At 41.7% G+C, this 17,017-nt stretch overlaps 1 protein-coding gene across 1 annotated transcript in view; it reads left to right on the forward strand.

Moving 5' to 3' along the window:
• Positions 1-17,017, forward strand: part of LOC124554821 (protein sickie) — a 1,236,186-nt gene that overhangs the window by 1,121,199 nt on the left and 97,970 nt on the right. Inside the window, exon 20 of the mRNA XM_047128484.1 lies at positions 13,684-13,821. Coding sequence (XP_046984440.1) covers positions 13,684-13,821 — 138 coding nt within the window. The remainder of the gene's footprint in view (positions 1-13,683; positions 13,822-17,017) is intronic.

Below are 17,017 nucleotides of genomic sequence, written 5' to 3' on the forward strand. Positions count from 1 at the left end.
TGTGCTGCCATTCACGAGCAGCATTCCGGGGGGTGTTTTCCGACAGGATAACGCTCACCCACATACCGCTGTTGTAACCCAACGTGCTCTACGGAGTGTCTTACGTATCTCCTCTGCTTGCTCGACCACCAGATCTGTCTCCAATTGAGCACATATGGGACATTATCAGATGACAACACCAGCTTCATCCACAAACAGCTCTAATCGTCCATGTATTGACTGACCGAGTACAATAGACACGAATGTCTATCCCACAAACTGACATCCAGCAACTGTACAACACAATGCATTCATGTTTGTATGTTTGCCTTTAACATTATGGAGGTTACACCAGTTATTAATGTACCAGCACTTCGCATTTGCAGTAGAGATGGGGGATCCGCTCCTGAACTAATTCATAGAGTTGAATCTTTCAAAGGAGTGAACAATCAGTGATTCAGAAAAAAAGAACGGTAGCTCCAAACGTTTCCCACAGCAGAGAGAGAGAGAGAGAGAGAGAGAGAGAGAGAGAGAGAGAGAGAGAGAGTCGGAGCAGACCAGTGGGGCCTCTGCTGGTCAGAGCACACTGCACGCCACACAACACAGCCAGCGCCGGCCTCTACCCTGCTTCTGCCGTGGCTGCCTGCATTGTGCAGTGCCCCATTGGATTTTGTGTTTCACATATGCCGTGCCCTCTCTGTGCTTCCTCTGCCGCGTGCAGTGTCTGGCGCACCTTAGCATAGCACTCCGTCGGCTATCGTTTCAGTCGCACGTCCTGCCCTCTGGGCAGTTGATGCGAGCAACAGGACAGAGAGCCTCCTCGCGGAGAACATAAGAACTACTTGCAACAACCTGCTCGCAAGAGAACGGACGATTTGTCTCCGAGCGGGTGAGTGGTGGCCGCTCACCGCTCCCCCCACCCTCGGAACTCGCCCGCTCAACGCTCACCCCACCGTTCTCGACTCTGCCAGAGCGTCGAGCAAAGCAACTCAGGTGTCACTCTGGTCTCTGGGGTCTTAGCTCGCGCAGTAATACAGCTCGCGGCTCGACCTGCTTGACTCAGTGCCTCTGCATCGGAGTTAGTCTCTACTGGATATTGTTCTTCGTAGTAATACCGTTATGTATATTACATAATTATGTTATGTATACATCATTTGTTTTTATTTTATTTTTATTTGTTTAAACTGATCAGATTAGGTTCCTGATGGCTCCTCTTACTATAGAGTTTTTTTATTATGGTCACTCGAATTTACACTTCAATTACGAGCGAACCGATAAACGTATAGCAAAAGTGATACACCAATTTTTCCTTGTTTTATTCTGCGGAAGGCTATATGCAGCACTTTGGTCTTACAGTCAAATTTATATATTTTTTTCTTATTGTAGTACGGATTTTGCGATTTTCGGTGTCTTTGGAAGGAAATGTTCACTTTAAAAATATATGGCTTGCGATGTATTTGTACGAGGTTAATGAAATTTTAATACATTATAGCCAAATATATTGTTAATGTAAATCTCAAGTTACAACATTTTCCGATCACCCAAAAAACCACGATAGTGCAAAATAAATCAATAATCAAAAACTTTGTCATATCATGAAAATTTCAATAAACAATACAAAATTCTTACTCATTATCTGTGTTACTTCAAAATAGGATCAAATAAGATCAAAATACAGGTATAGTACTGGAATAAACCAAGTTTAAAGGGCAATGTGCCTTCCATTTATTTTCTGTTGTGAATGAGTGGTGAGTCATGAAAAAGAGCTAATTCATTTCAGGGAGTGAACAGTTCTGATCCGATCTCTGAAAAGAACAGTTTTGCCCATCTCTAATTTGCAGTGCCTTATCTCGCACTTACGTTAACCTGTGATCTTGCAGTTACTCACTTAAATGTGTAGATAGACGACTGTATTCCCAAAATTTCATTACTGTACATTTATTGTTTTTTGGTGTTGCAATTTTTTTTCCCTTCAGTGTATTTTGTGTCTTTTGGCTTCCAGTGCTTAACACTGGAAGATCAAATGTGGTACAGTTTCATTCCCTGTACCACGTAGTCTGCACTTAGCGCCTTTTTTGTCTATACCCATTGTGTGCAGGTGTTTCCTGAAGTTCTCATGGCCAGTCATTAGACCTACCGTGAGTTTAATGTACCCCCTGTTCGAGCCCATGATTACAGAACTTCTCTTAAAACACAGTTTTCAGCATCATTAGTTTGCCATACTTTTGTTTTTGGGTTTCAGTCCAATATTTTACGTGCTAACTCCTGATCCAGGTATGTAGTTTAGATTTTACCATCGCCCTAGTGATGATTAAAACAGGTCCCGGCCCAACGAATGGAGTCATCACCCCTGCCCTGGCCAACTTATCAGCTTGTTCATTACCACTAATTCCTTCATGACCAGGGACCCACAGAATGTTTACTTCATTGCTTTCTCTCTGTGTCACGAAGGTTTTGTGGCATTATGCGATGATATTTGATCTTATTGAAGAGGCTGATCCAGATTTCAGAGCTACTTGGCTCTCAAAACTGAATGTACATGTAGTGATCCTTGTAACACCCATGGAAATTCTGAAGGTGAATGCATGCCTCCACCTGGGATACCGTAGCCAGATTCTGTAGAAAGATTGTGGCCTCCAGTTGAGACTGCACTCTGTATGCCCTGACTCAGCACCCTGGTCTGTTTTTGACCTGTCAGTAAAACAGACTAAATCACCTGAACAGTGCTGTTTTTCTTTCTTCAACTGTTCCCTAATTCCTAAGGTGTCATTGTGAGATTTATTGAAGCAGCTGGAAATTATTATATATTCATCAGGAATTTCTCCGATCATTCCTATGTTTTCTACATTCATTATATTAGTGTAGGATTCTGTATGTTCCTGCTGCATCCTACATTGTAACCCAGAGATGTGATTGGGGTGTGGCCAGTGTGGTCTCCAACTCAGCAGTGGGAGTGCTGCTAATTCCATCCCTTATAACTAGGCAGGCCAATCTGTACATCTTCTTGAGCTCCTTAGCTGTCACCTTCTGCTCTTCTTCATTCCCCACCACACTGTTGCCCCATAAATTATCATAGGTATTATTACAGAGGTGCAAAATCAGTGCATGCTCTGGGGTCTACGACCCCCCCCCCCCCCCTTTTGTTCCCCCTACATATGCTCATAGTGGACACACCTTTTACCTAGGAAGATGCATCCTTTATTCACGTAAGGGGTCCATGTTAGTTTCACATCGAGCATTATCCCCAGATACTTTACTACCCTCTCTACTTGTAAAATTTCATCAAAGAGCTTAAGATTCCAATGACTGTCCTGGATATGCTTCCTTGTGAGCAGTACAACAATAGTTTCCCACCCTTAGATCCCATATCCTACACCAGTTTTTCGCAACGTTCAGATTGCATTGTGCCAGTGTTGTTACAATACTTGCATATTTGCCAAGTATTCCCATGGCTAAATTGTGTGGGTACACTTGGCAAAAACAGTCTTTAGCATTTAGCTCCGTAATAAGCTCATCCACCAGTAGTGGTGACAAGACCCCACCTTTCAGACAACCTCTTATGGTGTCGATCACCATTTTCACAGTCATCATGGTAGTTTCTAACCTTCACGTACTCAACATGGCCATTATCTATCTAAATATAGTGCTCTTGATGCCATACACTTTTCCAACGATAATCATGGATTCAAAGATTGGGTTGCTGAATGCCCACTCAATATCCAGGAAGCTGCAGAGTGCTATTTCCTGATAGTATACCTTTCCAACAAGTTGATGAAGTGCTGTTTCACATGATTTACCTGACTGATATGCACAGTGTTTCCATGTAAAGGAACCTCAGTTAACATCCTTTCCCTAATGTGCACACTAATCTGTTTTTCTAATGTCCTTGGAAGAAAGCAGGACAGACTGATTAATCCTATTTCCTTAACTTTGGTGTGATCAAGTCTCACTGCCTTTGGAATGAAAGCAACCTTCACTGTTCTCAAAGCATTAGGAGTGACTCCTGCAGCTAAATTGACTGTAAATGGTCTGCATAGGAGTCTGATTAATCATTCTCCTGTCTGTTGCAGCAGAGCTGTTAAGATATGATCTGGACCTGGTGACTTGAACTGTTGAAATGTTTCCATCACCCACCAAATTTTCTCAAAATACACAGGTTTCTTAACAGATTCCCAGTTCTCCCATTGATTATTTATAAACCAGTACCTCGCAGGGGCTGTTTTATTGTCTGAACCAACTTCGAGAGTGCAGTGGGGGAATTGTTGATTTGGGGGAGGGGACAAAACAGTGATGTCATCGGTCCCGTAGGGGAGTGATGAGCACTTCCAGTGTCTCACGTGCTGACTTAGTATACTCACCATCGTCCCTCCTTACAAGGGAACCTCCCCATCGCACCCCCCTCAGATTTAGTTATAAGTTGGCACAGGGATAGGCCTTGAAAAACTGAACACAGATCAATCGAGAAAAGAGGAAGAAGTTGTGTGGAACTATGAAAAAAATAAGCAAAATATACAAACTGAGTAGTCCATGCGCAAGGTAGGCAACATCGAGGAGAATGTTAGCTCACGAGCGCCGTGGTCCCGTGGTTAGCGTGAGCAGCTGTGGAGCGACAGGTCCTTGGTTCAATTCTTCCCTCAGGTGAAAATTTTAATTTTTTATTTTCAGATAATTATCAAAGTTCAGCCACTCACACATAATCAACTTCGCTCTCCAAAATTCCAGGACATGTTCAGATTTGCTTGGACATATACAGAATTTGATGGTCTACGCATGGAAACATTTGAAAACGTAAAAAACATATGTTTTGACAGAGCACAGGGAAAAGTGTGCGACTCTGAAACTGTTGCATTCATTTGATGCAGTTTATGTGACAAACTCTTATGTTTTCCTCACTTTTTTTGGAGTGATTATCACATCCACAAGAAAACCTAAATCGGGCAAGGTAGAAGAATCTTTTTACCCATTCGCCAAGTGTACAAGTTAGGTGGGTCGACAACATATTCCTGTCATGTGACGCACATGCCGACACCAGTGTCGTATAGAATATATCAGACGTGTTTTCCTGTGGAGGAATCGGTTGACCTATGACCTTGCGATCAAATGTTTTCGGTTCCTATTGGAGAGGCACGTCCTTTCGTCTACTAATCGCACGGTTTTGCGGTGCGGTCGCAAAACACAGACACTAAACTTATTACAGTGAACAGAGACGTCAATGAATGAACGGACAGATCGTAACTTTGCGAAAATAAAGAAAGTAAAATTTTCACTCAAGGGAGGACTCGAACCAAGGACCTTTCGTTCCGCAGTTGCTCACTCTAACCACGAGACCACGGCGCTCATCTGCTATCGTCCTCCTTGATGTTGCCTATGTTACGCATGGACTACTCAGTTTGTATGTTTATTTATTTTTTCATAGTTCTGCACAACTTCTTCCTCTTTTCTCGATTGATCTGTGTTCAGTTTTTCAAGGCCTATCCACTATGTCAATTTATAACTAAATCTGAGCGGGGTGCGATGGGGAGGTTCCCTTGTTAGTATGCCTTCTATATTTGTTGGTAACATGCTATAGATTGTGTGAAATCTTCTCTGGCAGCTGCGCCTCCACCCCTTCACGGAATACCTTCTGGGATGATTGTTTCACTTGCTTGACAGCAAGATTGTATTTAGCAAGGGCTTCTTGCTATTTAGCCCATTGTCGTTTCCTTCTTGCAAAGTTAAACAGTCTTCTTATGTACATTCTTTGCAATGCCAGATTCTCATTCCAGCATGGTACATTCCTGTTTATATACTTATTGATGATCGGACAGTGTCCTAAATACAAGGTTATGATGTCAGCTATTACTTCATCTGTCAATTCCTGTAAGTCTACTGGATTTCTTATTGAAGTTTTAACTTCACATATACAGCTATTTCCTATCTGAATTCCAGCTGGTCTTTCTAGGGAACCGTACTTGTAGGCTTTAGTCTGTTTAACACCCATTTCCAGGTTAAACATAATGTACATATGGCCAGACTAGGATAGTTCCATTGCCACATGCCATTGGTTGATGTGGCTACCTATTAAGGTAGCCCCAAAATTTATGTGAATTACTTTTTCTCTTCTACTGTTGAAGGTAGATTTCTTACCCACAGTCAAGATCTCTAGGTTGCTGTCTGACATATATTCATGTAGGCACTCAACTCTGCTGTTGGTGTTGCTATTTCCCCACATTAGGTTTTGGCTATTGTCATCACAATAAAGAAGTAGTTGTTCATTCAGCTTCAAGCAGCTGTCTTTTCACTCTTCTCACTTTCTGGAGTGTAGAAGCACTGTCCTTGTAAGGGACGTATGCTGAGGACAATACCATTTCCCTTGTGCTCCCTTACTTACGCTGCTCCATTGTGATGGTCACTAAGCCCAAGGACAGTTCACCATTGGTATGAATGAAATTCCATTTGTAACAAAAATGGATATTCTGGGGATTTTTAGATTAGTTGCAAAGTGAAATTACTTTCAGTTCCTCCAAAACCTGATATGGCCTTTTTATACAAATAGGATCCTTTGACTAGGGCCACACCTACATCCTGTCTTCCCAGAACATGACTGTTGCCCTCTTACTGTGCTGCAGATTTATCTGCAATACTTCCAGCCACCAGCTTGCCACCATTATCACCTTTGATGTCATTAATCACACTGACAGTCACCTGTGAGAGCTCTAAATACAGTTTTAGGTCTTGCTCCGCATTACCTTCAGGGATGTCTCTTAGATTTTTCCCAGAAGGGTTTGGTTATCAGTTCCAACCTTGTGATTAATGGTCCTGTGACCCTCTGTCAAGACTTTATGGTTCTGAATTGGTACTTTCTCTAATAGCTTGTCTGGGGGGAACATCCTTAAGTAGTTTTGGTACCCAGTTTGATATTGTAGCGTTCTTGACTGTTCAGCAGATGTCTTGACCAGCAACTTCGCCTCAGCCCATGGAGCTATCTTGAGCAACATCTCATTCAGCCAGTCCACTGCCCCCATTACCTCATGTACAAATATTAGAGCACCTATATCCAGATAGACCAGTCCTAGCCAAGATTTCCACTTAAGGAACACGCTATCACTCTGTGAACGCAGCTGAGTGTGCTCAGCGCTCTGGCTTCTGCCACCACTGCACTATTTGAGCAGCTGTGTGACTGAGACAACTATAACTGAAGGTTGTACACATGAGAAACTTAGGAAGATGTGTTTGTAACACAGTGTGATCACTTCTAAGAGGTGAATATTGCAACATACTGTTACAAGCGGCAGTTTATCACTATTGTGTATTGTCAACTTTTTATTTTTCTCTCAAAGCAGTAAATTTACTACCTAATTCAGACAGTACATTAGACATTGCTAATACAGTGAGCAGATGTATGAAAGCCTTTACATACAGGCATTTAACATTAAGTTATGATATTTACAAATTGATAGGCATTTCAATTTTAGAGTAAGGTGTAATTTATCTGGAACTGTGGTTCATTATACAGTTAAATATATGGACATACTGCAGATTAAAGTCTATTAATTTATCAAATGTTTCCCAATTCATAATAGAAAAAAAGTTCATACACATACATTGAACCAAACATGGAAATAATATAAGCAGCTTCTCTGTGCAGTTGAGGATATTGTTCTTGGTGTAACATTCTGTTAGTCTTGTAAATTTCATGCATTGGAGAAACAGGTCATTGAGCCAGGTACTACACTGTAAGTCTATTAGCTCAAGTTAGAAGTAATGAAGTACATCAGCAGTCAAAAGTGATAATGGTCTGACAAATCAATCAAAATCAGTGTTCGCGCAAAGTCTTGGAATCTGTTTGGGAACTCATGGTGATACGTTTTAATTATTGAAATGTAATCTGTTATATCTGGTCCACAAATGACTACCTTGTACTCTGGTAAATGTTCAGCTGATGAACTTGAAGCTGATTTTTCCATTGTTAGCAAACTGTGACAATCCAGCTGCCTTACTCTAGCAGTGTCTGGCTGCAGCCTTTCCTTGTTCCTCCTTACCCTCAGCCCAAATCACCGCTGCTCTCGGAGCACTAGGCAGGCGTGCAGCTGGAACATTTGTGGAGCTCTGTTTGGCCAGGCCTGAAATAAACCCTTTTGAATTTGGAGCTTTGATGTGTGTCCTCCACAATTTTTTCCAAAATAGGCCATCTGTACTAGCTCCTCCTGCTGTAAGGTGATGCTAACAGGAGGGTAGTTTTGTGGAACAACTGTCTTACTAAAATCCAAGACTACAGTACTATAGTACTGATTCTCTGTCTTCTGCCTCAGCTTTTCATGATTGTATTTCTTCTGTGAATTTGGAATAACACACCCTTGCTACCTGTCATAGAGGTCGAAGGAGCCTGTTTATCCCTTTCACTTCGAGACAGTGTTTTCTTTTATCCAGTTGTCGAAACACCTTCAGTTGGCTCGGCACATGATGTCTGGGTGTTTAAGGTCTCTTGAAGGTTAAATCCCTAAGTTTATTTGTTTTTCTACTATGCTATCCACTTTGGTCACATGAGTATAGGGGATATATGTTGGTCCACACTAGCAAGCCCCATGTTGGGTAAGGCTAATTACTCAGAGAGGTCGCCCGGTATCCCTAAGGCTCTGTTCATGCATGATACATCATCCAGTGTGCCACACACCCTTTGGAATTGGTCATGTCACACTTTGGGTTGGAAGTGTGCTTTCATTTTGTCCCAATTGTTCCATCCGATACACATTTTCATGTGAATCAGATGGTCAAAGAGGGAGTGCTTATCCACATCACCTCAGAAAGGATCTACTTTTGCATGGAGACAAGCTCCCCAGATAAAAGCAGGAAGCACTAATGAAGAGGTGATTCACTTAATACCGCAATAGATAGATAAATAATTATTAATAGGATAGACCACTTCTCACCTTCAAAATTAAGTGTTAGATGATGATTCATTATATAAGTAGCAGTGCCTGCCAGACTTCTTAATACATTTTCAAAGTTTGAATAATAAACATAAATGAACACACATCTGGTTCCATAATGCCACTGTCACTAGCAGTAGCGCTGGTGTACTGGCTCCATATGCCACTGTCACTAGCAGTAGCATTGCTGTATTAGGGACAGGATTGAAATGCAGGACAGCTGTCATAGGTAGTTGGATTCAGAAGTTGTTCCATACATACAGTAGTGTATAAAGTGGACAGGAAGAAGGAAGCCAGTTATAAAATTAACAAACAGAAAGAAAGTTGTCAAGGAAAGATAAAACAAACTATAGAACAAGATAGTAAAGTAAGGATAAGGAGTATTAGGAAGCTTAGAAGGGGCTAAATGCCACAAGACTTGAAAAGGAAGAGAGAGAAATGCAAGAGTAAGTGTAAGCGTGACTTGGGGCTAGTGAAGTGAAGTGAAAATAGGAGTAACGGACGTTTAGGCTATTGGAATTGCAGGAACTTTGGATGTGCTGGATGAACAGACAGGAGTTGATGATTTGGGAGGATCCCTCTTCCATACACGTTTTCCACTCACAAAATTTACTTCCCATTAACAATTGTGTTCTCAGTTATCAAATGTTCAGTTACAATTGATTTTATAGTTACCAGATTTCATCATTAGGCACCTTAGCAGATGCTGTTAAATCATCAATGTCACAAGTTCTTGCTCAACAGGATTATTGTATATAACATTCAGTATATTAGACGCACATAAGAATTTTTCTCATATACTGCTCAAGAGAACATCATCATCTTTATTGTGGCATAATTACTATGATGCTGAATGTCAGCATATCTAATGTATTCGATGTTATATATGATATTTCTTCAAAGCAAGTACTTGTGACATTGATTATGGTAGCTACTCTAAGAGGCATGTTGATGAAGTTCATGGACTTTGAAATTGATTATGTTTGCATATATATTCATCAGGCTCAAAGCTGTTAATGAGGAATTTTTTTAATAAAAGTAAGTTAATAATATTACAGCTGAGCAAATCTGGTACACCATTCAATAGAGGCTCATACAATGAAACCAGTCCTAAAACCAGGAATGCTGCGTCTTCATAAATTTGCTCAGTTGTGCTTGATCTCCCCACTCCAAAGAAGAATGAGAGTTAAGTCAGTGTCCACCATGTTGTATGTCCTCATTTCACATTCAGCACTTTCTTTTTAATGAGATTGTTGTCTCAGTCATTATTTGTATATCATACATGCTTTTCCATTATCATAATTTATTCAGTAATAAGAGAAAATGTGGGTGCAGGCATCCAAAGCCAGTGTCATCTTCAATAAAATGTGTATGGATGTGTGACTGCACTGTCTTGTGGTTTATAAAACCAACGGTTTGGCAACTGTTATAAGTATGCCTCATTAGGACAACATATCAACTACTGAGTATGTGCCGCATTCAGATCTTACGCAGTATAATTGCATCCTGCTCATAGACTCAGTTTATCAGGAACATCACTGAACTCTTATTTCGATTGGGTAGCAGCAGTGGGGACTTTCAGCTGATGTCATAGACTCGAGGTTTGTGTAACTTTGATTTTGTTGCTGCTTGTGCTTTGGTTGTGTCTCACCCTCCTTTTAGTTTTATTTTGTGATTCCATAATACTGTATATTGTTGTGCCATCGGGCTTTCTATACACTTCCGCTCTGATAACGGAAAGTGCTCCATTCTCTTCAATTTCAACTGTGTATTGGATCTTGGCATGCTGTCAAAAAAATGGCTCTGAGCATTATGGGACTTAACATCTGAGGTCATCAGTGCCCTAGAACTTAGAACTACTTAAACTGAACTAACCTAAGGACATCACACACATCCATGCCCGAGGCAGGATTCAAACCTGCGACCGTAGCAGTCACGTGGTTCCGGACTGAAGCGCCTAGAACCACTCAGCCACTGTGGCCGGCTGTCATGCTGTCGATTGAGGTTGAGGTGGAAGTTATGAAGTGTCTCCTTACCTTATGTACAGATGACAATAGTCATCTCTGTACTAAAGCTAATATTTGGGGCAGAACAATGCAGACTGGAGCTCTTGATTCTTTGAACACTTCCATAAATATGTCTGCTTCAACTGGCTAGAGTGGAGATCCGTTAATTACACCATCCATCTGCTCATAAAACTTCCCTTACAATCTGGAGTACATGGTCACTAAACACTGTTGCATGAATTCAGAGATATCGGGTACCACACGTTGATGTGGAATGTTGATGGTCTCCTTATCTGTTACATTTTTTTAATAAGGACTTGACGTTGAAGCTCACCATAAGGTTTATTGATAGTATTCACTCGTCTTTTAAAAGTGCAATGAAGTGGATGGAGTTCCTGATGGATGACTGTGTGGCCTACCAAATGCCACCGCCTCTGAGTCAGAATTTTAGCCAGGAAGTGGATCGATGAATTTGTTCCATTGACTATGGCTCTTAGGGGTAAGTTTCTTTGTGTACCTTGAGTACTGTTAGAATCTGCGCCATGAGTCTTCTTGCCATGTGAAATTCAATTCTAGAGTCCAAAAGCAGGCTGTGTGTCTTTTGATTATTCTGGCTGTCTGATCTCCCCCAAGTTCCTTACAAATGGGTCCACTAAGTCCTGCATTCTGTTGCTGTAATGTCCTGTGCATGACAATGATGGTATTTCTTTTTTCTCCTTATATAACAACTATGTCACAGTTGTTTTTCAGCTTCATGATGACTTTTCATTTTTCCATTGTGATGTTTGCTTTCGGTGGATTTACACAATTAAGGGTCCTCAAAGTGTCTTGCGTAACTTGGTAGAAAAACTTCCTAAAGCCAAGATTGCCTACATATTTCTTTATTTTCAGCAATCAGTTTTGACAGACTTTGCTGTCATCTTCAGGTTTTCAAATTTTTTTAAAAAAAATTTATGCAAGAGAGTTGGAACCTGATGCCAAGTTCTCATGTTAGTGGATAAAATGTAGCAACTTATGCAAAGGTTTTTAAACAATAAAACATTTACAATCATAAAGCAACTTGTGTATGTGGCCATGTCCATACGTGTAATGCTCACAGATGATTTTTACATCAGAAAAATCACAATATAAAATAACAATATTATCAGAAGGAAAGTTGCTACTCACCATATAGCGGAGATGCTGAATCACAGATAAGCACTACAAAAAGACTCACAATTAAAGCTTTCAGCCATTACGGCCTTTGCCAACACACACACACACACACACACACACACACACACACAGACACACACACACACACACACACACACAAAACTGCAGTCTCAGACAACTGAAACCACAGTGTCATTTCTGTTGCCTGAGACTGCAGTCGTGTGTGTGAGTTACATTTGTGTGTGTGTGTGTGTGTGTGTGTGTGTGTGTGTGTGTGTGTGTGTGTCTATTGTTGGTGAAGGCCTTAATGGCCAAAAGCTTTAATTGTGAGTGTCTCTTTGTTGTGCCTATTTGTGACCCAGTATCTCCATCTCCACTATATGGTGAGTAGCAAATTTCCGTCTCAAAATATGGTTATAATATACAATAAAATGCATAGTAGCACATCTGTTTAGTTAGCTTGACATGTTCCATTTATTGCTGATCACCTTAGATGGCATTACGGTGGAATCCTGAACACATTTTTTAACAGAATTTTTGAAGATCTGAAGATAACAGCAAGGTCTGTCAAAACTGATTGTTGAAAATAAAGGAAAGTATATGTGATCTTGGCTTTAGAATTTTCTTTTTATCAAGTAAAACAGATCAATCCTCATTTCCCAACATGTTAAAAATCAGTTGTCTTACCCAACGTTTTCTTCGTTGACTCTTGGCAACTAATGTAACAAAGCTTTTGCTGGTTCAATAATATTTTCTTTTGGAACATATTTAGGTGCAATGGTAAAATTTGTCTATTTGGCCAGGACTTTTATACTGACATTACTAAGAGTATGGCTTGGAAAGTTGACCACCATCCAATGCTTTTCAGCAGTAGATGATAACATAGGAAGGCCTATATCTGGAGTGTTGAACTACTATGTCTATCTGTTGGAGATACTGTCACTTGATTGGGTAGCTTGTTGGTTGGTGAACCTGTCACCATTATCTCGGACCACTGCTTCCAATTTTCTGGCAAGGAAAAGTTGCATCTGAATCAGTCTCCTGTTGTTGACCTCGAAGTTGTAGCATGTATTATGAATATTTCCATGCAGCAATGCTTTACTGCCTTGGAGAACTTTTTCGATGTTAATGGGTCCCATCAGCTGACGGAATTTAGCTACAGTGTCCATATCCCAGCATCTTTTCAAGAAAGTGAGGCTATTCAGTGATTTGCATCTCTTTACCCTCTACAATTTCAGCTGCTGAATGTGTGTGTGTGTGTGTGTGTGTGTGTGTGTGTGTGAGAGAGAGAGAGAGAGAGAGAGAGAGAGAGAGAGATTGTTCCAAAAGAAGCTTTATGATGTTTGCTAAAAATACATTGTGGCCAGTGGAGATTATTTGAGAGAAATAAAAGTATGTTGATAATTTTTTCTTATCTTCTTTTAATATCATTTATTAATATTTTAGAAACATGATTTTTATTTTTATTATTAACGAGTTTGGTCACTGAAAAATTTATTTTGTTTCTTATTTTATATATACATTCACCATTTTTCATTTATTTCACCCCTTCTTCACTGTAGATGGTATCTATATTTGACTGTCCTCACTTGAGGGTTAATCAGAATTTATTTTTTGGGATTTGTAAATTATAGGTCAACTAAATCAGAGAAGCTTTATCCGTCCATGCTGCAGCGCTCTGAAGAAATTGAACCCTACTACTGTGTTCCTCTTGGAGCCTCACAGCCAACTAGCCCCACTCCCAGCCAAGTTTCTCAAGGAACTCCTTCGAGGTAAATGTCTGTCTCTGTGTTTTTAAATGTTTCCATCATTCATTGTTGGCCAGCAGTTGTATGTTACAGTGGTTGTGTATTTTATAGTTTGAAAATAACTTATTATTAGAAACAACAGACACTAAACAAAGTACTGCAAGGATTGTAGTTTTCAGTTTTATCCAAGACTTATTACTTGTTCACACAGTATGAGCTGAGCAAGTATCTTCCATAACACTTTGTTGAATGTGTCAGAAATGTTTCGTAAAATCAACACAGTATGCAGTGTAAAATCACGTTTTCTATTTAATTGCATCATTGAAAAATATATGGATAAATGAATAAGAAAAGGAAACAGCTAATGTTATTTACCCTAAAGGGATAAAATGCTGCCTGATTGACATGTAAAAAAATCAGTATCTATAACTTGTTCATATTGGCCCATGCACTACAGTACATTCAGGTTTACCTTTGTGGTAGAGCACCAGTTGTTTAAGTAGAAAATCTCCAGTGCACTGCTCACTATCCTTGTTTTGGAAACATGAGTTTCACAAAAATGATTGCAGAAAATACCCGAGTAGGAATCTTCAACAACTTGCTGTTAACATCATTAATTTTACTGACAGTGAGAACAAGAAAGATGTAATAATGCCGACAGAAAAAGTGACATGAAGTATAAGCAAATATTGACAATCTGAGGTTAAGTGAGTGAGTGCTAAGTGGAGCTGGGTTTAGGTGTATATCCCAAAGCAGAATAAGTAAAGCACACACATTCCAGTCAATGAAGGAAAATTGGAGGAAAAAAAAATTTCATGTAGTTGGGAATTTTTGTACAGTGATAGGAGGGAGTGCGAGAAACAACATACTGAAAGCCGTGACCAGTGGAGGGGGAGGGGAGTGTTTTAAAGCCCACTTTATATTTCTCTTGAATAACTCAAAAACCCTCGCTTGTAGTGAAAATGTTTCCCAATACAAGATTAAGCCATTTTAAATTTCCTACAAAATGATCTCTTTCATTTTTATCGAGGACCAGTAGTTTCTGCATTGCAGGGGATGGAAAAATAGCAGATTATTTTTAATAATGTTTTAATTTTATTTTGTTTGTTGTTAAATGAATTTGTTTAAGAACAAATATTAAAATAATGAGTGTGTTTACTGCGTCTAATTGCAGTAGAGCCAATATTAAGGGAAAAATTGTGTAACAGAGTGGTAGAAGGTCAGTGGGATAGAAGCTTGAGGTGAGACAAGGTAGGTCACTGGATTGTCGACATGCACTTGTCTGCTTCATAGGTCTGTAAACTGAAGAGTGAGCAGACAGTTCCCCATTCTGCTTACCACAGTATATCACAAGAAGCAACTACAGGGTGTTTCACAAACTTATACTGACTCTTTCACAGCTCGCTATGTGAATCACTGCAACAAAGCGTGCAGACATGCCCAGGTTGTGTTTATTTTCCACAGAGCCCATTAACACCATTATAACGCCAAGTTTAACACATATATTTCAGAATGACACAACACATATAAGTCACAGAGAAGTTGACAAGCAAGACATGTGTACACGTTAGCATTCGAATGAGCACTGAGTCCAAGTCTAGCGGCCGCTGCTCGGCTGGCCGCTTAGGTGGCGCAGCTGCTGCATGGCTGGCAAACAGCGCCGCACGTAGAGGACGTGCGTAATTGCGCGGCGGCGCTTCGAATGATCAGCGAGTCACAACACTTTTCCCCCCCTTTGATATTGTTGCACTGGTCCTGATGGAGGTGTCCTGGAGATGGCTAACATCCATAGGTGTTGTTTGACTCGCTGTAAAGTCTCGAAGAGGAGGCTTCCCGTACGGGCGGAAGTGTCCCCGATGATAACTGGTCGAGATGACAGGAGACGTAGGGGTCGAATCTGCTGGGTCCCCATACACCAATCTGCCCATTGCGGCAAGTCCAGTTGATATAACAGGAGACATGGGCGATGTGTCGGCGTCCGTTGGAGGAGGAGGCGAGTAGATTGGTTCTGACAGAGGATGGTTATCCGGTTCCTGCATGGGCACATCTCCTGGTGGCGTCCGTTCTTGTGCTGGCATCGCTATGAAGGTGAGAGGGCTGCGTTGTGAGTATTGAGAGACGCCAAGATCCCGAGCGTCAGGTTGAGCCGAAGGTGGTGTAGCGGCATTCGGAACAGGCGTTGCCGGCACACGAGGCCGAAGCTGGTCCGAATGACGCACTGCAACACCCGTGTCCGTCTGGATTTCATACAGGCGTCAGCCACGGTGTCGTAAGATGCGGCACGGACTCCATTTTGGCCACCTGCCATATCCCCGTACCCAGACGAGGTCGTCGGCGGTGAACCGGCCAAGTGAAGGCACCCGGAGCCGTGAGGTGGAAGGCCGCAGAAGATGAAGTAGTGTGCGGGGCTGTCGGCTATGTAAGAGCTCAACCGGGCTGTGGTCGCCCATGGGGTGAAACGGTAAGACGCCAGAAACTGGAGAAGCGCATCATCAGCAGCAGAAGAAGTCAGAAGTTTCCGCATCTGAGCCTTAAATGTGCGGACCAGTCGTTCAGCCTCACCGTTTGATTGTGGATGGAACGGCGGGGCTGTGACATGCATAACGCCATGACGAGCACAAAAATTCGGAAGAGGCAAATTGCGGACCATTATCAGTAACAAGAGTAGAGGGGAGGCCTTCCAAAGAAAAAATGCGGGCGAGAGCACTGGTGGTTGCTGCGGTGGTAGGCGACGTGCAACGGACAATGAAAGGAAAGTTAGAGTAGGTGTCAATTACGAGGAGCCAATAAGTACCTAAAAAGGGTCCCGCAAAGTCAGCATGAATGCGCTTCCAGGGCGTCTCAGACGAAGGCCACAGTGACAAAGATGACTTCGGGGCAGCGGCCTGTGACGCACAAGGGCCACAGGCAGCGACCATGTGTGCAATTTCAGAGTTGATGCCAGGCCAGTACACATGACGGCGCGCCAGAGATTTTGTGCGAGACACACCCCAGTGCCCTTGGTGAAGGAGGCGCAAGACCGAAGCACGCAAAGACGCAGGTACCACAACACGCGGCGAAGCATTGTCAGTGGAAAGGAGGATAACACCATCCCTAGCAGTGAGGCGGTAGCAGAAAGCGTAGTAGTTCCGCAGCGGATCAGAAGTCTTAGCGGACGGGCGATTTGGCCAACCCTTCTGAATATAGCGTAAAACCCGGGAGAGGGTAGGGTCAGAACCCG

The sequence above is a fragment of the Schistocerca americana genome, chromosome X (assembly GCF_021461395.2).
Source record: "Schistocerca americana isolate TAMUIC-IGC-003095 chromosome X, iqSchAmer2.1, whole genome shotgun sequence".
NCBI lineage: Eukaryota > Metazoa > Arthropoda > Insecta > Orthoptera > Acrididae > Schistocerca > Schistocerca americana.